This window comes from Haliaeetus albicilla, chromosome 6 (genome assembly GCF_947461875.1).
Source record: "Haliaeetus albicilla chromosome 6, bHalAlb1.1, whole genome shotgun sequence".
NCBI lineage: Eukaryota > Metazoa > Chordata > Aves > Accipitriformes > Accipitridae > Haliaeetus > Haliaeetus albicilla.
This window is the reverse complement of record NC_091488.1, coordinates 47,363,176-47,385,525: the sequence shown is the minus strand read 5'-3', so window position 1 is coordinate 47,385,525 and position 22,350 is coordinate 47,363,176. Positions and strand designations below refer to the sequence as shown.

Sequence of the window (22,350 nt, the reverse complement as noted above, 5' to 3'; positions counted from 1 at the left end):
GGAAACGGTGGCCTGGACAATGCCATGGTGATACAGTGAAAACCCTCATAGTACCAGGCACAAAGCAGCTATTGCCTTTATGGTGTCATTTCCAGATCCCTTCAAAAACAGACAGTTTCATAGTGTTGGGCCTCCTGGCCTTACAGTATTTATTTATCACTCTTGCTCTGAGCTGATGACACTGAACTCTTTCTTCCCAGCCTTCAACACAAGGATCTACAGAAGCTCATTCCTATCTTGTGCCTCTTAATAGCAGCTCATGGGCTGTCTTCTGCTATGAAGGTTCCTGACATGTAGCACCCCACTTCCTAATTACACCATACAGCATGGCTCTTGTCTTCCTCTGCACGATCAATAACTCCACTTGTTTTTCCTGTTCTTCCAGAATTTCAGTACCAGCCCTTTGGGTTCTCTTGTGCCTCTAAGTACACAAGAACTCATGCTGTGAGTTGTTCTGCAGAAATGGAGAAATCTTACAGAGCATCTCTCAGAACAGAGGTCTCTGCGGAACATCTCACAATATCACATCTTCATTGCTGTTGCTAAGATACAGGCAATTTTAAGCAGGGATCTGATGGCCGCTTGGTATCTCAGGCAGGGCTGCTGCAGAGATTGAGAGACCTAACTCTGTCTTCAAAGCAAATCGGGTTCACTTTCTGACCCTTGTAATCTTTTTCAACAATCCCTTTTCACATAATTCCTATAAAGATTTCAGTGTTCCTGCCAACCCTCTTCCTTGCCATCCACATAATCCCTAGTATCTCTTACCATTTCAACGTGCCCTATTCAGAATCTTTTAGCAACAAATGTTAAGTTTTGCCTTCCACAGATCCTAATGACCTCCCAATCTCGGAAGTTTAGTGCTTTCAATCATATTTCCGAAAATCTTACACAGTTCCTTCAGCCTCATTCCCAGAAACAGACAGAAACTGATTTAAATTTTCCATAATTTTAGCTTTAGGCTGATGCTTAACAAGAAATGCTTCAATCCAAACCAGTTCGTTTTAACAAAGGGAAACACAACTGCAAACAGGGTCTGAGATCAGGGCAGCTGATACAACCTCAGCAACAGATACTGCAATAGTTCTGCCTGCTGTGGAACTAAATAGAACTTCTAATGACTATAATCATCTCTGCACTGTGAATGGATCCAAGCTGACTTTAATCAACTACTTCAACTTTAATCAAGTACTACACAAAGAGCCCAGCCTTAACAGTCAAAGAGCTCAGTGCAGGTTAGCTACCCGATTACCCACCTTCTCAGGAGCATACTGCTTTGTTCAGGAAGCACTGTTTGTGTAATTCCCGTATCCAAACTATCTAGTTTATAAAAAGGTATGGGCACTACATTCAGAAAAGCAACCACTGAGATACATGCTCTCCACAGAAAGACATAAACACATTAATTCTTTGCAATCTACTGTAACTCCTTCTGCAGTATGTACAGCACTATTTATTCACGCTACTGAAACACACTTCCCCTCCCATCCTCTCCCCATTAAAGTTTGCATGCTAGCTTCTCTCCCCATTTCTATAAGCCTATCATCTACCTAGGCTTCTCAAATCTTAAGTATAGCATACAAAAGATTTTGCCAAATGAATGTGGCTCAACCTCTCATACACTTCTAGAAGCATAAGTAGAGGATTTTTTTCTTTTTTTTTTTCTTTCTGTCTTTTTTACCTGGTGAGCTGGAAGTACTGGGGGTGCAGTCACTGTCATCCAGCCACATACTCTGAACCACTGAATCCTGTTTTGGAGGGCCCTCAAGAGAGCACGTCAGCTCCTGGAGAGGGCAAAGAAGACGTGTTTTAATAACGCACTTGGTAAAATCAGGAAGGGTAGCCTCTGTTTGTTAGAGATCATACACCCACCCTGTCATTCTCCTCTTCCTCAGATGTTTCATTTTCCCTCAAACCACTACAACAACTGCTTACACTGGATGAAGAACGTGAGAATGGCTGCATCACACAGTATCCTGAAGTCTGACTCCTGAGCATTCTGTGAAATGCAAGCATTCAACATCATCATGCTTATTGTTACACATAGGCTTGCACTTTTTGTGACATAGCTTGATTATATAGCAGTCAGAAAGAGAAGAAATTATTCATCCACAGCTAGTTTTTCCACCTAGGAACAGAATTCAGGTGAACTGGCTTGCATTCCTTAATTTCTAGTTGCTACTTCATTTAGTAGCAGCACCACTTCTTTTTCTGTTCTGGGTAACTGTACAAAAGCTGTATAAAAGGACAAGACTAACTGAATTTTTAAGTCACAGACCTAAGTGTCTTATAGCAGAGTGAGTCAAACCACCTGCATTTAAGCACTGTTTACCTCTAGACATTCATTACAATCCACAGATGCCTTCATTTTGGAGATCAGAGATTTTAGGAGCCCAAATACAACATGGTGAAGTGTTAAACTGAGTATAAAGGGAAGGCACTACACAGCCTAGCCCACCCATTCCCACAGCCACTCTCAGCCTGTCATGTTTCATCTTACATGGAATTCCAGACAGTACAAGGGAACTATGAAAGCACATTTTTCATGTCATAGAGCTTATAAACTGTTACCACTGTGTTTCTGGACAGTTGTAACAGGAGGAGTCAGGAAAGCATATAGACATTAAAGAGTATTATAGAATGGTTAACTAAGAAAGTTCAGGGAAGCAATGGGGAGGCAGAAACAAATTACTGAGATCTGCATTATTGCAGAGTGTCTCAGTGCCCAACTATTTAGGATCAAGTGCCAAGCTCTTGCACAGATATGTCAGAATCCTCCTCCTGCTTACAGACAGGAACATACCGAGGTCAGGATGCCCGTCCTGGTGATTTTGCACGTGCCCAGCTGCCAGTAGACTGGCTCCTGTAGGTCCATCCCACTAGACTTTTAGCTCCCACAGGGTCATTACAAAGGGAACATCCCAAGCAAACTGTATTGGATCACTTGACCACCACTCTCTCAAATGTCACGGACACTGAGGTAGCCTGCTGCATGTTTCATATCTGTCAAGAAAGACCCTTAAGGTCAGCTTGTCCCAGCTCAGAATTTGGGACCCACTGCTTGCAGTTACCTAGGAGAAAGAGCAGTCCATGAGGCAGATACGCTTACATGGTGGAAGGTACACTGTGGGTGTAAGCCTAACATTTATGGTGAAATACTCACTGCCTGCACAAGAGACCAGCCAATAAGAGAGAGATGGAGTGCTTAAAATTTTAAGAAACCCAAAAAAGCTGAGAGAGGCAAGAAAGATAAGACACCTTTAACATACTAAATATATTTATTCCTTCAGAAACACTGCAAAATGTGGCCAGTCTTGACCTACAAGCAGTAATGAAACCTAAAGTCCCAGGCATATTACATGCCAGCATGCAACAGGGAGAACAGTAAAGATAGGGCCAATATAGGCCAAAGATATTTCCTCAGGAGATTAGGAAATATATTTTGGAGGAAATGAAGGCCAACATGCTTCTCCCTTGGCAGAGCAAATCAATAACATGAATTTAAGTGAGCTGGGACCTAGATTTCCACAAAGTATCGCCTTCTCAGCATCCTTCCTCAGCAGGTTTCTCCATCCTCATTCTCTGCACTGCACTTCCTGACCTATGTCATCCAAAGGCACTAGAGACAGAGGTGGAAACATGTTCTTCTGCTCTTGCCTTCTGCAGGCCAAGCTGTTCTCTTCTTGCTTATCTGAGGGGAGGGGAAGAGAAGGGGAGGCACTCAGGGTGGCCTCCTTTCCCCATCATTAGTAGAGGCTGGTTCAGTGGCTGCTGACTGGGCAATGGAAAGGGCATAGAGCCAAAATGCTCCAATAGGAGCTATCTGTCCATCTCCCTTTCCCAGGATTCCTGCTCCAGGAACTGCCAGTGGAGCGTTACTTGGTGCCACTTGGTCTCTCCACAGTCCTTGAGGTCCTCTAAGTAAGTTCATGCTCCTCTTAGCCAGGACTCTCATTTCACCCCAAAAGTCTTGCCAGTATCTTCAGTGAGGTAACCAATGACTGAGTAGCATCCGGTCCACTCCTGATTGGCTTGATGTCCCCACTCAGATGTGTCTGAGGAGGGAAAACACACACACAAAAAACCCATGTACTTTTCCTAGGATATGGACATACACAGTACAGTGCTTGATTTTTCAGATGCAACCCAGAGAGCCATCTGATGCTGAGGAGTTTTGCTACCTGGTTACTTAGGCTGGGTCCATTCTTTTGAGTCTGTCCCCTGGGAAGAAGGATTATTTGGAAGGCTACCTGGGCAGTAGAGCGGAAAAACTAAGGACAATTGTCCCTGCATGTGGGAGAGAAGATGCTGTTAGCCCAAGTGAACAATGCGGTTTCATGGATTGCAGGCTGATCACTGCAGAAGGGTGTGTTGGAACTCAGCATGCAAGGACAGAAAGTAAGAGCTCGTTTGTCTCTACTGTAAAAGAATTAATCTATTATTTATGTGTTCCCTTTGCATTTGTTTCCAGGTTGGTTTTAGTAGAACATAGATGAAGAGTTTGATCATTCAAGTCTGGAATCTAAAATGATTATTTAAGACCAGCAGCAACATGCTGGACATTTTTTTGAATTTTGAGAAATTTCCTGTGACACTACGCCCTGGAGAGGACAGGAGTGGAGTGATGACATACTGCCAGGGATAACATTTTTAATAGGGGCTGCATAAATTACTCTATAACCAGCTGGAACTCTTTTTGCATTAGAAATATGCCTACATCATGATCCTGATTTGTGGTTCCACAGTTAATGAACAATAAACAGACTATTTCAGTAGAACTTCAGTAGAACTGTCTCTGAGAGAGACTTGTTAGAATTACACTCCTAGCCTGTTCCTGCAATACTGTGCTAGTATGGTCTTGGTGAAAATGGTGTGCTTTACATGGTTGAATTACATGTCCTTGATTCCCTGTCCGAGATATGACACAGAAGGTATGACTGCATGTGGGCTGGTGCCTAACTCTGAAATCACAACTCTAACTCTGGCTAATCACCAGTTGTGCAAAACTCCATGCTACATCCCACCTCATAAACAAACTGTCCAGGAATGGGCTAAACCACCACAACTGTGAAAAGACTTTCTGGTGATCATACAAGTGGGTCTGAGTCCATGACTGGAAAAAGATGCATAGAGAGAATCCTGGGGACAGAAGCAGACTGACTGCCAAATCATACAGATCATGCCTTGTGCATAAACAATACTCACGCAAGTATTGTTAGTGAAATCCCATGCTATGTTTGCTCTCTGAAAGCATGTGATGCTGATTTGAAACAGCCATTGCAGCTGGCTCACCTCCTCAGCTGATGAATGGAGAACGGGACTGGGATGTGGGGGAAGCCCACAATCAAATGCAGAAATCAGGAACAGATGTCAAGAAAGCTTCATCATTTTTTTCCAGGACATGCACACATTCTACAGTAGGGTAACCAGGACTAGCCAAGCTATGAGATGTTTTCTTGCTAGGCAGAATTCTTGCTGATTATGCAAGGTTACTTCAGCTACCTAATCAGAGCAAGAGTCCCTCACACATACCTAGCCAGGAACTTCTAGTTCACTAGCAAGGTCCCAGGCAGGATGAGGAAGGGGAGGTGGAATGATGTGGTAATGCTGGAAGATGGGGGTTGCTGATCAATTAGCGGTTCCATGTCCTGTGTTCTCTCTTCTCCTTGGCCGCCAGAGCTAGCATCTTAAGTGCTCTGTATCTCCTAGCTGTTTTCCCATCCTCCTCCCCACCAAAATTTTGGACACCCACCCAACCAAAAAACTAGTATCACAAAAACATACTTACCAGAACTCTGCACCTTGGCTGTGACAAAATTCTGGGCAGTCCTACAGCATACAATTGGGTAGCTGAACTACTGCAGATAGTCACCAGCCTGTAATTTTTAGGGAGCATTGGATCTAGTTGGAAGAAAGGCCCTTCCTAGCCCCTAGACTTGAAATCTGGAGCAATTACAACTATAAAGGCCTGGTTCTAGGGAACCTCCTGAAATTTTCTTACAGCAGCCCCAGTCCTGAGAAAGGGACATGCCCTACTACAAAGTACTCGGTACCCTTTTTGCCACAGGTCTCATCCAAGTTCTCATAAAAAAAAAATAAAAAAAAAAAATCAGGTGTGGCAAGCTGTTCCAGAAAGTCAGCTGCAGTCTTGGATTTAGAGACAGGCTGCTCTGGAGTCTTGGAAATTTAAATGTGTGGTTTCCGTGAAGTCCTGAAGTATCCTAGATAGGATCACATCCCAGCATAATACAGCTTAGCAACAACAAAGCTGCACTACAAGGAAAGTGCATTTTTCCAGTTTTCAACCACCAGAAACTGGAGAACTATTTTGCAGATTACTGCATGAAGTGTTTTGGAGAAGAACACTGGGTGTGGTGTGCTTTAGCAATGAAACATAGGTGCAACACGTGAGAACCTGCTGTAACACTCCAGGAGGATTTAAGACAGGCTAGTTCACACTGGTTGGGAGCAGCAGCATGAATCCTGCTTAAGAGAGCAGAACTTGAGTACAACCCAACAGCCCAACATACCCTTGTCCAAGCTTCTCCATGAAGCTCCAAAATCACTCCAGAGCAAACTACAGAGGAAACATATACATGAGTAAGCATGGGTAATTGGACAGCTAGGGCTTTGTGTATCCTGTTGGATGCAAGCTAACATTACAGTAAAGATATAGCCAAAATCACCTTTAAGTGGTCCAATTTTTCTTCACTGGCTGTTTAAGAACGCCGAGTTCCTTACTTACATGCTCTGAATTACTGTGCCACAGCCAGACACCTAACCTTTATGATGCTGCAATGCCTGATGTGGACAATCTCAGTAAAGCCTCCAACAGAGCAAGACATGCACCACACTTAAGCCAATACCAGACACAGTGAGCATCTTTCAAATATTAAAATTATTTTCAACTCACTTGCTCTTCCTGCTGGGGAACTCTGGGGAGCTGGGACTGGATGATCCATCAGACTTCAGGTCAAAGAAAGTTCCTGGACTGTCCAGCACCTTCTGTATCCTCTCTGCAGTATCTCTGCTGGGACAAAAGAGAAACTAGCTATACCCCAGGGCCAGAGTTAACCCCTATCTATTCTAACACTTCCTTGCAAGCCACAATACAAAGCTGGATCTCTCATATACACACAAAAGGGAAGCAAATGCAGTTGTGTTGAAAAGGGCAGACTCCTTAGATGTGACCTGTTGAGGGCAATATATTAGAAATGGCCAACTTTAAGCTCCTTTTGAACTGATATAAAAGCCTAAATTAATTTCAGTATTCTTCTTTAATTCTTCAACTTTTTCTTCTACCCACCCCATTTCATTGGTCTTAAGAAGCTTTAGGATTGATTAGAGAGCTTATATATTTATTGCATAAAGAAAAAGGATTCAGCAAATTTTCCTGTTTCAGGATGGTTACAATAGTTTTATTGCTACTAGTACTGGTCAAGATACTTCTGAAGTAAGCTGTCTGTGTGAGTAACTGAAAAGTGGGGTATGTTTAATTAAAGATTGGAAAAATCAGGTTTTTGTTTGTTTGGTTTTTTTTTTTTTTTGTGGCTTCAGTGATGGAGTTCACAAAGTTCCTCCTCTGCTCTCTTGGTCAGTTGATCCTACCTGTACCACTTGCATCACAGTTCCTCATGCCCTCACTTGTGCTAAGGCAACTGTTTGTGAGACTGGAAGTTATCCTGACAAAAAACAACCCTGAAACTAAAACAGCCCTGAAACTTCTGTGACACATGAACAAGCGGGATGGACCAGGTCAGCTCTGTCATCAAAGCCTGCATATCATTAAACTACAGCTCAGGGTGAGGTCACACAGGACATGTTGAGCTCAGTGTTGCCAGAGAGAGCCTGCTCCAGCCTCCTTCACTCTTGCTGAGTGTACTTTCCATCAGTCCTGGTACCCATCAGACTTCTCCATGATCCAGTTCATGGCAGAACCTGGCAGACAATTAATCCAATGAAAGAAAGTCGATACTTTTTCTGTTAGATTAATGGGCTGAATCAGGTCCACAAAGAATCCACTAAGTATCTGAGCCATCACAAGAAATGAGACAGGACTGGGTAGTTGAAAGAGACACTGGGAGAGGGAAAGTATGATACATGCTTTTCAGTAGCAATTAACTGTTAGAACAGACCAGCTGCTAGTGAAATTACATCTTCCAGAATCACCCACTAAATCTTTCACAAAACACAAGATAAGGCTTACTGTTCCTCATATGCAAGATTACAAATAAGCAAAAGGAAAGCTAAATAAACCCAACAGCTTACCAATTCCCTCCTAGCAAAGAGCAGGAAAAAAAGAAAATAAATCCAGGGTTAGAAAGCTTTTACAGATCTTTTAAGAGGATAGTGAAGGATGTTGTACACAAAGTAATGGACTGAAGGGCACAGCTGCGTAAGGTACAAAACTATTTAAAGTAGTGAGGAGCTGTGGCTACTGTGTTGGCTTAGACTGCCACAGGGAAGTTGTCTCAGAAGATTTTATTTTTCTCAAAGGAAGTTCTATACTATTTTTATTCAGATTAGGTTATAGGCACCTCGTTAAGGAAAGGTTCAAGGGAATAATTGGAAAGAAGGGAAAATGTAGTAATTCTTCCTGTTGTGAAATCGCTAGTTTCCAAATTAAAGAAGGCTTTTCCCCTTTTACACTGAGTCTTTAAGCTGTTCCCTGGAATTCTTGCAACTGGGAAAACTGTATATTAGATGCAGAGCATTCATGACTTTTGAGACTCTCTATAATCTTAAACAGGTGTCTCAGCTAGAGCTGAGACAAATTTATTGATTTAACAAAATAATCTCTTGTGACCAGTAAACAAACTTTTGAATGGTTATAATTCTGTCAAATATGCCAAATCACTCCTTGAACCTGTATGTTACCCCTTAATTATAATTATTTCTCAGACCATCTAACTTAAAGGCTAGTTGTTTTGACTTAAAGCTTCTTTAAAAAAATCCTTTCTTTAAGATATTAGAAGTTTTGTCTATTTGTTTGTTTTCATGTTAAAAAGTTCAAACAAACAATGAAGCACCCAATTCCCCCTTCCCAAGTAAAAGCCTTTCATCTGACTTAACTAAAAGTGGCGAATACAGAACAGGAGAACCAAGAGTCCTGGATCATACTGCACAATGTTTAAGAGCTATCTTACTATGTTACTCCACCATCTCCTCCATTCTTCCTCAAGTATTGATCCTCCCCATTTCCAAATGTCCTTTTTTATTTTGTTTCTGTCATTTGTCCATTTCTCCATTAGCCAATAATCAGGCTTTTCTTCCCACTCCAACAATTTCCAGTTCAGTTCTCATTCCTGTTGATTCCCCTTTCTGTCCTTATATGTGCCTTTTTATCTCCCTTTTCTCATCTCCTCCTGCTTTTTTCTCTCTTTGTCTCATCTTCCCATGGCTCATACCTCTTTTCCTCCTGTATGTTCTCAATGCCAATGGCACTACTCCGTCGCCCATGGAAGCGGCTGGCTCGAGTACGTGATGGGCTCCTACCAGGCAAGGCAAAAGACTAGAAAAAAGGAAAGTGTGACAGAAAGCAGAGAGAGGAACAAGACAGGAAAAACTGTGGAGAACTGGAAGCATGGGAGAAGGAGTTTGCGACGTGGATCCAGTTCCTCTCCTTTACTCTGCAATACAATAGCACAGCCCAGCTCCACTGGTGCAAGAAGGAGTACTTCTGTCAGCGAGAACGAGAAGCTAGGGCCTACAAAGGTGGTATGAGAAAGAGACAGAGAGATATAGAAACAAAGGCAGAACAAGATACACAGCCAGTATACAGAAAAAGAGGCTCAGGAAGGGAGGTATCCCCATAGGAGAGAAGGAGAGGCAGAATCAGAAAGGTAAGGAAAACTAGAAGTTAAAGGAGAGAATGAGGCAGAAACCCAAGTCATTACTATTCTATGACTTTGTTGTGCTGACATAAAGAATGCATACAATTCATCAAGAAATTTCCACACTGAAAGGTACCTTGGCTTACTCGGAGATTTTTTTTTTTGTAGTTTGCCTGTATTGACATCAGTAGTGCAGAGAAAATCTGCTGGATGCACTTTGGCCAAGGTAACCATATTTCCAATATCAGAAACAAGGATCCTTTTCTGGAAACATTTGTCATGGATTTATTATGCTCACACTGATCATGTATGTTTAGTAGCCCTATCAAATAAGAAAGGCTTTGATAGTGCCTAGACATATTCACTCTTTTCTCACCCCAAACTTTATTAATTCTGCTGTTTGTTCCCAACATGCAAATTCTGTTTACAGCAAAACAGCACCTTGAATAAACATTGTACAGCTGCTTATTATATTACAGAAAATAATCGGACTGGTGAAATTGAAGAAAATGGAACAGATCTAGTGTCCTTATGTTCTCAGCTCTTGCCATGTGACAATACAGTACCATTCTGGTCAAACCACAGTGCATGCATTTTTTTAAGGTATGGCAACGTACAGGATCTAATCCAGGATAGCAGAGAGATATGTCTGATGTAGAATCATGTTTGGCTTTCTTCTCCCAGTGCATCAATCTCAGCTCTAGTTTACAAATGAACTGGGGCTAGAGATAGGCACAGACAAAACAGACTGCAACACATGCTGTCATTGCTTGTGAAATGGGATGATACAACAAAAAGAGATTCACAGAAGGACAAGAGGACAAACTAATAGGGAAAGAGAAATAAAATGTATGTGTGGGTCACAAAGGTATGCCGGGTTTCTTCTTACAGCCCACCCGAATACCTTACCGCAGCAATGGCCTTAGGGCCCTCGGCGACACTCTGGCTGAGAGCAAGGCCAGCTGTAGCTGGGCGGCTGGGCAGGGTGGCTGGCTGCTGCTTTCTCATGGATATTCCCATGGTATCCAGGCTCTGGCTGCGGCCTCTGATCACCCGCTGAACAGAAGGGAGGCAGGGAAACAGACAAACACAGATACACATATAGACATGCACACGGTAGGGTAGTATGAAAAGCACCACAGATTGGGTGGAAAGTTGTGACAGACCAACACCAGAACCACAGAAAACCTAACTCCTAGAAGGCAGCATCTTAGATATTACCCATTTTTGGTCCTAGCCAATTCACGGGGCTTACTGCCAGGGAAGAGTTCTTCCTCAAGTATATTCTCTACTTTCACCTCCCTTATCCTGTTGCAATAGAGATTCCCTACCAGTATCCCAGCATACTGGATAAGACAGCATCATCTGGAGCAGTCCTACCCAGTACAGGCTACAAAACACAAAATCAAACTCTTGTTTAAGACTGTAAGGTTCAGTCTTGCATGAACTTGAGTACTGGTTCCAAGGGGAAAGCAGCCATATCAAAATCTGCAGCATTTGAAAAGCCATTTTCTGAGTTTACTCAGCCTTTTACATAGGTCATCTGTGTACGTGACATGCAAATCACAGCACCTGCTAGAAGTCAGAAAAGGACATTTGAGGATAATTAGTGTAAGACATGGATGGGTATGAAATTCCTGATTGGCAGCAAAGGCAGGATAGATGACTGTATGTAAAAATACGCCTCACCAAAGCATCTCAGCTCTGACGAAAGCTACACATGTAGCTACAAAACCTATATGTGAATGGATTGGTTTCACAGCCCTTAACAACTCTAACCAGCCCACCATATAAAGCAGGTGGAGGTCATCTGAAGAAATGCTATTTATAATACGTCTCTCTGTCCAGACAGATAACTTATTATACAAAGGAAGTGATGAGGCACTTCCCACAGAAGTGGGAAAGGGGAAGTAGATAGGAAAGTGATATAATATAATCAGTTCAAAACTCAGTTTGCCTGTTCATACAAAACCTTTGCTTTCTCATATCATCTTGATCACTTTTAAAACTAAGTTCTGTCGCCTGATCCTGATTTATTTTAAAAAGCCAACACTGAACAAAGGTAAATTAACTCTGGCTTTTAGAGGGTAAGTAAAGCATCAGTTTTTCTCACTAGTACACTCACAGGTATGTTAGAAACTCTCTTGCAATGGCTCTTGCAACTCTTTCAGTTATAATGAAAACAAATTGGAAGAGATCTGCTGTAGGAACTGAAAGCTGCTTGCTACTAGTTATTACAATTCCTCTTGCAAACACTCACTCCTTTTTTTGTAAGTCATGGAGTGAAACCCCATCTGACACTAGACACCATTATGAAGCATAAAGAGTTTGACTTCTCAGGGACAGTATAGAATTCCACCCTGGACTATCCTGTAGTTCTGTAGGAAGGAGCACAGGAAGGGGAAAAAAATCTTTTTTCTTGAGAGGTATGGTAAAGCACAGTTGAAGATGCTCTAAAGAAAGGCTGCTGGATGGAAAGACTTCTGTTCTGTCTCACCCTAAGCACAGCTGATCAGCAGGGTCAATATTCCTTGGAGGGACACACAATAAGCTTGAGAAAAATGTGAGCAACTGGGTAAGGAATCAATCCACTATGGCTCACCTTGAAATTCTCAAGGAAGCCCCCACTGCCGTTCTCTATCTTGTCATCCTCCCCTACAGGTAATCCCATCATACTGCGGCTGCGAAGCTGCAGCTCCTCAAAAAGGCTCTCCAGGAGGGCACTCCGGGTTCTTTCCTGCTTCAACATTGAGAATGAAAACACAACTATTATTGGGAGTGGAGGGATTCCCCCACCACCATTTTGCAATGTCTCACATCATCCTTAAAAAAAACCCCACAAACCAAACAAAACCACAAAACCCCCCAAAAACCCCCCAAACCCCCATGAAAATCACTTTGAATAGTATGAAGTGGTTTAGTGGTTTTAACTGTATAGTTATGGAATATATTACAGTAATACCCAGCCCTTTTAAGCTCTTTCTACAGCAAGTCATAAAGGACGTCAGTACTTTTCTACAGATGAAACAGAGGCATGCTTTTTCTAGATCAGGCAAGCAGCAGAGTCTGGAACAGAATTTTGGTACCTTGAACCAAAAATCAGTGATATTGGTACTCATCCTGTTGCACAATACTGAGTTTCAGCTAATACAGAACTTCCTCCAGCATAACGTATGCATCGTATTCCCATTCTTACTTGAGGATTAGACCTTTACATTACAATGAACCTGTTCATATTCTACCACGCCTGCTGTGAAATACAAAGGAAGCATCACATAACTGAGTACAATCACATTCCATCTTCCTTTTTAGGCAACACAAAATTAGAAGTAGAAGAAAGTAAAAAATTGTACTGTATTTTACTAATCTGGCAGTAATATAGTTTTATGATTTTCAGTGGAAGCAACCAGGTAATAAACCCACCTCTAATTTAGCAAATTTCTCAGCTCGATAGCAGCTGTACTCAGCATTGATGAGCTTGACCAGGAGGAATTCACGAAACTCTGCACTCTACAAGACAAGATGAAGACTAGACTAGAGATGAAAACAGTAATAAAAGTATCACATGAGAAAAGCTCTGCCTTACTACTGTTTAGCCCTCCAAAGTGACCTCCAGACTGACAATACTGACTCAGAACACAAGTGTGTGTACCATATCCCCCGGCCACCTAACACTGGACCAGAGAAACAAACCTTTCTAAATATTGCTGGATTTGGCAGAGGGGGTCCAAAGAAGGGAACATCATCTCGGGCTGTGACTGAAACCTGAAACAATGTAAGCAGAAAAAAAGTAAGTATCATAACACAGACAAGACCATCAAAGCTTTCAAACTACTATGGTACATCTGATCCCTCCTGAATCATTTACATATCCAAAAGAGATCTAATATGCTGTCCTGTGCACCCATCTGTTTCTGAACTCAGGGAATGGATGTGCTAATTTATCTCCCAGAAATTCAGTCAGCTAGACGTGCACACAGTAACAGCAACAAAAAACCAATTGAACCGATTGCTTTTTTAATAAATATTTTTAATAATAACCAGTATATTTAGAACAAAAAAATAAGATACTTCTATTCAGCCTGCAAATTTACCTCTACTAGAAGAACTTTTGTCAATATGGTTATACTGACCTATTTTTTTTGACGGAGAATCCTCAGTGGAGATACACTGCACACTGAGCGGAGTATCTCAGTGACAGCACCTCTCCGAGTCACAGGTAAACATACAAAAGCACTTTCCCAGTAAGAGATAAGGAAATGCATGCTTTTATTTTTTTTTAACATGATCCTACCCAACACACCGATGCCAAAAAAAGTAACTGTCATGCAGTCCAGTTTTTACATACTGTCATTTGGCTCTTCAAAGCACTTGCCTATCTTACCAGATACATACAGCACTTAAGAATATTTCACAGTTATTTGGCACATTTGAGATGGAACAATACCATTATTTGCCATTTCATACAACAGGGAACAATGTCAGAACAACTTAACAGCAACTACCTCAAAATAACATGCCAATGTAAATGTCACAGTTAATGAGGGGCATGAGTTTAATGAGAGGAAGAAGGAAAGGGGCCCTCAATTTAATTTAGATTTCTCACATTGTAGGCCAGCTCCCCTCATTACCAGGCTTTCCTCTCCCTCCCGATAGGTATCTACCAGTTAAAATCCTCCTTTGCATTTTTAATTTTCTGATTGCAAATATTGATTTAAAGAAATAAATGCCATTAATATTCCAATTTAACCACTAGGCCCTAAAGCTTAAGTAAATAGAACAATGGATGGAAAAAAATCTTCCCAAACGGCAGTCTCTTAGGTACTAGAATGCTCTCAAGGCAGAATAAGTTAAAACCCCTTTGGAAAAGCCTTTACAGAAGACTCTGCATTGGCTTGAGGGTCTTGACTGGTACTATTTCTTTTTCATTAAATGATACAAGCAACCCTATTACACTGACAAAAACAATGGTATTGCAGACAGGCAGAGATGAAAACAATAGTAGAAAGAGACAAGACAAATGGCAAGCTTCCCCAGCTCCTTCTCTTGTCATTAAAAAGATCCAGTGAATTTCTGCGCTCTACGAAACAGAGAACAAGAGGAAAACTGGAACCCCATGCCCCTAATCAACATGAGGCTATCATGTCACTACAGACCTGGCTGCCTATAGCATAGGGAACAATGGAAGGTGGTTGTTCCACCCCCAGCACCCTCTTTGGTGGGCTGGGAGATGGAGATCCTGTCCTAATTTTTATATTCTTGGTGTTCTTGTAGACCTCCAAGGCATAAGGACTCATCCTCACCAAATCAGAATTCCTACATAATACAAGACATAGCACTTTGATTAAAATGCTTCTACAACGGAAAATCCATCACAGAACGCAAGCTTCTATATATTTTCTGCTCTCTCAACATGACTGAACATTGAACATACAGAGCCATCCATACAGAGTCATGTGACAGAGAAAGAGCTGTGTCCAAAGGCTGCAGACAAGGAATTCATGTTCTAGCAGTGCTTCTTTCAACTGGAGGGCCCTAACAGGTAGCACTTGCCTGCCAGATGGCATCAGCTCTGGGATCCCCAAAAGCAGATGTAGCTGGTTCAGATTCCATAGACTAGGCCAAGCAGCTGTATCTGACCTGCAGTCTCAGGCAATGCAAGCTCTCAGCACTGTGCCATGCAGCATGAGCCACGCAGACATGGCTGTCAGTCAGGTGAATGAGTTTTACCTGACTTATATAATGCAAGCAAGACATCCCTCAAAATGGGATCAATTGTGCCTCATGTTCTTTGATGTAAACAAATTTTTTTTATTTTAATTCATCCTGCTTCAATTCCCAAGCTTAAAGCTTCAGAAATTCATCAGCTACTTTGAAAAACATAAAACTACATTCTAGTTTCATGTGTAGATACTTAACAAATTAGGATGACAGCTGGCTGAACCTGTACCACTCCCAAAGGCCCAAGAACACCTTTCCACTTCAAGGATCAATATCAGTAAATCAGTACAGAGGAATCTGTTGGCTCTGTTTACCTTGTAGAGAGTGTCCCCAGTGGTGTCATGAGTGAGCTGAACTACCACATAAGCATGTAGGAAATTAGAAGCAATCATATCAGGGACAAAAGGTGTGCTTTCGTCCTGGAAGATGATGGCTACAATGTCATTCCCAATGTGACGCTTCCGCTGAAGCTGGAGAGGAAAAAAAAATAATAAAACGAGAAGGCAGGTGAAAAAAAAGAGCAGAACAGTATGATGGGGCCTCAAACACCAGTCTGCCTAGGATCTCCAACCCATCTGTTCAACCAAACTCCTCATCACTACTTTTACCATTACTCCAGCCATAATTCCCAACATTATGCAGTTATGCATTCTCCCCTCTAGGCAGTCCCTCATCAAATACCCATCCTCTCTTAGCCACACTATTATATTCCTTAGTTCTCCTTCCAATACCTGCTGGGAATCTCCCTCTGTGAAGGGCAGCTTTGTAGACACATGAAACATGATCTCCTTGCCCTGGAAATTTGTATAGACCGACTCAGTGCCCGTTTGACCTCTGGTAACATCCAAGCCTCCCCGGAACCTGAGCAAATCCATACCACACCATAGGTAAGGCAGGACAGAGGTGAGAAAGTAGAGAGAAGAAAGATGATATCAATAACAGTAGTTTGGTACATCGATATTATCAAAGGTAATTTTTAAGAAATCAGTGATAGCGAGGCACCAGATCTTCCCAAAACAAATGCACTGACTGAAGCTGCACAATATTTCTGCTGATGAACATACTTGCTTGCTAAAAGCTATGAAGCTAAACCAGGGATCCTCAGAGGAGCTACTTTCTTTGGCATTCTGAGAAACACAGTCCATATTTTAGAACTACAGAAAGGATGGGCTGGCCCTCCAAAAGAGACTACAACAATACTAACCCGTACTATTGTGAAACAAACTTGCATTCACACAATTAAATAAAATTATTCTTTACTGATACTGTGGGTCAGATTGAGATATCAGGAAACCTTTAAATGAAAATACCAGCAGAGACCTAAGCTCCATCTTGTTCCCAGGCAGGATGGCTGACAAAAGCGTTCTGGGCTTCTCCACCTACACTGGGATTCGGAGGCCACAGCACTTTTCTGAAAGCAGGGCTCTAACAGAGCCACAGCCTCTGAACACACAGTGGTTCCCTAACTCAATCTGGCTTTCCAACTGCACTGGGTACACACCCACGGAAATCCTGCAGCTGAATCCTGTCACCAAGGAAATCCAGGAACTCCAGAAAACCCAGACTCTCTTCTGTGTTACTGAAGACTTCTTCTTCAGTCGTCTTCAAAAGGAAAGGAGAAGTCATAAGGAGCACATGCAGTACAAAGAACAGGCAGTAATTTCTATACACAATTCAACCAGCTTTGAGGACTTGCACAAACAAATCAATCAACAAAAGACAAGCTTTTATCCTTTCTTTTTACAGCATCTGTATTTTTCACAGAATAGTACGGACCTTGTTATTACATTTAAGCTAAGAGAACTGACTCTTTGTGTTTTGCCTTAAGTATCGTGGGATCTGAGGGAGCTTACCTGTCCAGGTTTCTGGTAGATGACCCCAAATTTGAAGTTATTGCTTATGACATGTTCATCAAATGCAACAATAAGCTGCGAAGCCTGAAGTAATGAAAATACAAATTATCAGTTGGACATCATTAGCCAGACCTTGATGGAACAGGGACAAACAGACATATCAGAACATTATACCTTGGGGTAGAGGACAGGAAAGAAGCGTTCAACATTCACATCCTCACACAGTAGCTGTTGAGTGAGAAAGAGAGAGGGAAACAGAAGTGTGATTATCATGTGCCCTAGCTTGCTGCAGACATGAGAGTGTAGGCACTGTTTATAATTATCTGACAGGAGTCCCTTCAGGCAAAAAATCCGAGGTAAATTTAGAAGTGAAATTAGAGAAGCTAAATGGAAGTGTAAAAGGGAAGTATATGACAGTACTATTGAGGAATAGTAGAAAAGAGGGAAATGGGAGGACAGAGGTGAAAATAACTTGAAGAATGAGGCGTTAAAGAGTGAACAGGCAAGCTCAAATCTCACCTTTGCCATCTGGACAGCATTGGGAAACTCATTCAGACAGGAAATGGGGATCAGGTCATGTTTGGTGCCAGTCCGAGTCCTGACACAGAACAAAAAAGGCATTAGTGCAAAGGCTGAAGGGAGACACAAGCAATGCTGTCTCTTTAAAGAAAGAGTAGCCATTCCTTCAGATTATCCTTAAAGCAGTTAATTCCAGAGGATTAATTTTAAGCCTGGTGCATAAAATCACTGGAAAAGGGAGGTATTTACACTTCTTATTGCTCATCACTTGTGGTGGGGAGCGGAGGAAGACAAAACAGGGATGCTTAGTCTCTTGCTCCTTTGCATTCTTTTCTTACTTAAAGAAATATTATGCTTTGCTCCCCCCACCTCCGCCCCCGCCATTTTCTTTCTCAGAAATCTAAATGTTGAAATACAATTAATGGACACAGTATTATAATGGATTCATAAGATCATACAATGAGGGTTTGAAAGACAGTTAAAAGGTCTGTTAGAGATGGCCTAGGAAAGCAGATCTGTGCAAAGTATAGAAGGTAGAAACTGGTGTAGCACTGTTCCAGAAAGCTGATGGAGAAAAGCTTCCTTTCTCTATACATGCATATTAAAGGAGAGATGTCCTTCTAGGGAAGAAGAAATATTGGGCTGTCAGAGTTCTCTTCAAACCATTATGAACAAGTTGAGCAAGTGTGCTGCATATAATATGGTATCTTAATAGAGGAATTACTACCCTTTTATTCTTCACCAGTCTCTTCCATGTAGGAAGGTTGCTGGGCTCAGATAAGCATTCCCTGGCACAGTTCACAAATAGGCTCTCTCTTCCCTGCCCCCAGATTATTGCTCCACCTGGCACTCTGAAGTGTTCTGTGCATACAATGGAGGAAACCCACCAGTGATTCTCTTGTAGCTGACTCCTATGCAACCAGTATTTTCCCTCAGTCCTGGATGAATCCTTGTCAGCAGCAACTGTACATCAGTTGGTTCCAGCAGCATATTGCCTACTGGAGGTGCACCCAGCCCATAGTCTGGTAATAAGATTTTCTGCAGCATGCCTCTCACCTATGCAAGATCCATCTCTGTTATTCCTCTAGCTCATTCAGCAGCTCTCTCTCTAGGTAACGGCTCTCTGTGGAAGCCCTAAAGCTTATGGCACTTCGTAGGCTGTCCTAGGAAGCTAAGGAATGTTCTAGCTCATCTTCAAGGGAACCTTAGTCTCAAGCACAAAGTCCAAAGACAGGCCTGGGCTAGGCTGCCCTCCATCAGGGAATCTATATTCTCCTAGAGAGTACTGACATGTCTCTAAGTAAACAGAATAAACAGAAAAACTTTCTTTTTGAGGGAAGAAATGATGTTTTTCACACAGGAACTATAAAGATGCACCTGCAAACATCACTTCAGCTTCCTGAAGGAAACTGCTGAGAGAAATTCAGAGGGGAAGGCAAGAAAAGAAGGCTTAAAGGTTTCTTTGCAGTCCTCTCCAGGAGAAAGACATGAGATTCACAGCAATATCTATGCAGAGGAAGTTCAAGGTAAGATGAGAGACACAGCGCAGTAACATACATACACTTCAACAACAGGCTCTGTTACCTCAGCAACAAGCGTAGATTTTCCTGTTTCTCAATCTGTTCATACTTCACAGAAAGTACCAGGTAGCCCAAGGACATGTCACTGGAGTAAAAGTTCTGGTGCTCCTGAAAACCGGAAGCCAAAATGCATTATTCCCAAAACACTTCCCAGAAAAGTTTACCAGATTTTTTGCATACAACCTATCACTCAAGATTAGCTAATTTAACTAGCAATGGCGAGCTTGAAGACATGCATATGCTGTCTCCCAGCCGCCTCGATGATGAATGCATGAGCATATCAGTCAAAGTTCATCCACTGTCAGTTCAGTTCCTCCTCAGCTGTCCATTGTCAGAAGAGCTCCCGAGAAGGAATAGGATGAGAACATTCAGCAACACATTTTGAAGAAATCGAGTTTCTTGTAAATAAATTGTATCTTTCATGGACTTTCCCTGTATCCATTCAGAGTCTGCATGACTAAGCAGTGGTCTCCAGCATACTCAACTAGATGCGGTCATGGGAATTTTCTATACAAACAGTAATAGCAGAATCGTTATACCAAATGGCTGATCTATAAGAGCACTCAGATCTCAGGGAGGATGCAGTCAGAGCTCCAGGTAACTACTTTGCAGATGAAGACTGTTCTCAGCAGTGCCACTTACACTGCTTGAGCTTTAGTGGAGTGTGCCTTGAACAAAGTAATTCAGTCAAACAATGAACCATAATGCAAACATTTTCACAGGCTCTATATAGAAATGGCTGTGGCCATACATTTGTCCTGGGTATACAGCCATGTTCCAATGGCCTGAGTGTAGCAATATGTATTTTATATATTTTTATATATATATATATAACATATATATTTATATATATAACCTCTAACCTCAAAAGATTAAAGCCTTTTGACAAGAGATGTGAACGGAAACCTCTAGCGCAATGAGAATACTATATAGGTGGAATCATCCAGAAATGCTTGGATCACTCCCAACTTCCTAGTGGAAAACCATGTTATGGCCAGGTTTTGGAGCCATCTGCTACATATAGTCTGACTAAAGAGCTGAGACTGAACTCATGCTTTAAGGATTTGAGGTATAAGCAGGAAAGAGAAACCAATGAGAATGTCATGCAGGGGATCCAGTTCTCTTCGGATTAGATTTGATTAGATTAATATCTTAATCTCTTGCTGCTAATGAGGACTTCTGTTGAAAGGGGCAGTAGTACATTCCAGTATTTAGCCTCCAAACCAGAAGAATATAGCGAGACTGGTATGGTACTTCTGAGTTAGTAATGATGGAAGTTGGAGTAGGACTCCATCCCAGAAAGCAAAATAATAATAAATAAAACAAAATAAAAAAATCCCCAAACAAAAATCATCTCAGCTACCCTATAGCAGGCAGAATTATCAGTGCCTCCTTATGCCTTGGGACCATGAAAATCAGGAGAAAGTCATACAGCAATCTGCTGACAGTGGAATCAGGAATGTGTCCACAGAGATCTTCAGTGCAGAACAGTTTAGGCAACAGGAAAGAAAAAAAAAACAAAAAAACCAAGGCTTTCTTTTGGTATCTTTTGTAAACAAATCTTAGGATTTTCCAAATCCCAGATGATGTACCTCAAGATACCCAGCTGGATTTCCCACTTGTGGTTCTGTAGGAAAAAGAAGTTCTGTCCACTCACTGAGAAGTCAGATGCTCCCAGGAGATTAAATGCACACACTTTAATGGGGAGCTTGACTCCCAAATTCCACTTGTCAACTCTTTCACAGAGAAGAGGTACCAACTGCTATCTTGTTTGTTGATATATTTTCTAATGATAGTGTTGCCCATCACCAACTTACTTGAAAGACATAATCAAAGTACTCTGCATACATTTTAGTGTGTACAGATTCCATTCTGATGTACACCAGTGGTTTTATGCTCCTTCGTTGTACAAGTGTTCTCCTTGGCCTAAACGCAAAGTGTTTGTCATTGTCAAATTAAATGGAAGAAAGAACACTGTTCCCCTGAAAATATGAATGGGCTGTTCTACCACCAGAATAGCAGTCATCTCAAATCAAAGACAGAGTCACCTGCAACCTGAGAAGACAGCCAAGAAGCATAAAGTCGGTAACTGGGACTGCAAGACTCGGAGGGAACATCACAGGAAGCACTGTATAAATGCATCCTTGTGCATGACATAAGAGCATTCTGCACTGGGACAGTAAGTTAAGTGTCCAGTTGTACAGTCAGAACTTGCACGATTTGGAATGTGTTCTGTCAAGGAATATTCTGGACACAATAAATTAATATTAAGGACTCAATGGGAGCAAAGCGTGTAATTTGATCAAGAAGAGTTGCTACACTGACACTTCCTTCCTCAGCCTTTTGCCTAGAAAATACAGGTCTGTTCTGTCTCTGGTGGATTGCAACCTCTCTCAACACACTGGTGAGATTGCCTTTTGCTGTGGAAAAAATCTAAACAACTTTTTGTATTAGTCATAGTTCTGACTCACTGTGAAATAAAGATACATCTAGTGAAATACTCTGATATCTATGTGGACATCGGCATCCTGAAGTCAACAGACAAAACAATCCCCTCTTTGAAAAAGACAAAAAGGAATAAGTAAGACTACAGTCACTACCCTAAACCTGGATGTGAAGATGAATCTATTATACTTCTTTAAGTATTAGAGATATCATTGACCTCAATTCCTCTTTGAGACAGAAAAAACCCCAACACCCAGAACTGCCCTACTAGTGACTCATGTTGAGAAAGTTTCATGGCTTCTGGTGCTAGCATAGTCTACCTTCTGCTGAAGCAGACCAAAAGAGTGGGTCCTGGAAAAGGGAAGGTATAAGTAGAGAGCAGCAAACAGGTAAACAGAA

The 22,350-nt window shown here is 41.8% G+C and overlaps 1 protein-coding gene across 18 annotated transcripts in view; it reads right to left on the bottom strand.

Moving 5' to 3' along the window:
* The window catches only part of LOC104320416 (rap1 GTPase-activating protein 1), a 48,373-nt gene that overhangs the window by 7,013 nt on the left and 19,010 nt on the right, over positions 1 to 22,350 (bottom strand). For 10 of the 18 annotated variants that reach the window (XR_011325193.1, XM_069786069.1, XM_069786068.1 and 7 more), the window contains 15 exons: positions 19,511 to 19,614; positions 17,927 to 18,005; positions 17,582 to 17,635; positions 17,408 to 17,491; positions 17,056 to 17,156; positions 16,286 to 16,415; positions 15,869 to 16,024; positions 13,527 to 13,598; positions 13,257 to 13,343; positions 12,436 to 12,570; positions 10,743 to 10,889; positions 9,408 to 9,511; positions 6,914 to 7,027; positions 1,873 to 1,999; positions 1,682 to 1,784 (listed from right to left, as the gene is read on the bottom strand). Coding sequence is in view for 15 of the 18 variants with exons in the window: in XM_069786069.1 (XP_069642170.1) it covers positions 1,682 to 1,784; positions 1,873 to 1,999; positions 6,914 to 7,027; positions 9,408 to 9,511; positions 10,743 to 10,889; positions 12,436 to 12,570; positions 13,257 to 13,343; positions 13,527 to 13,598; positions 15,869 to 16,024; positions 16,286 to 16,415; positions 17,056 to 17,156; positions 17,408 to 17,491; positions 17,582 to 17,635; positions 17,927 to 18,005; positions 19,511 to 19,614 (1,597 nt within the window). In the remaining 3 variants the exon portion in view is untranslated. Of the gene's footprint in view, positions 1 to 1,681; positions 1,785 to 1,872; positions 2,000 to 3,259; positions 4,056 to 6,530; positions 6,578 to 6,913; positions 7,028 to 9,407; positions 9,512 to 10,742; positions 10,890 to 12,435; positions 12,571 to 13,256; positions 13,344 to 13,526; positions 13,599 to 15,868; positions 16,025 to 16,285; positions 16,416 to 17,055; positions 17,157 to 17,407; positions 17,492 to 17,581; positions 17,636 to 17,926; positions 18,006 to 19,510; positions 19,615 to 22,350 lie in introns of those variants that run through there. The other 8 variants (XR_011325195.1, XR_011325196.1, XM_069786070.1 and 5 more) reach the window with 6 other exon arrangements.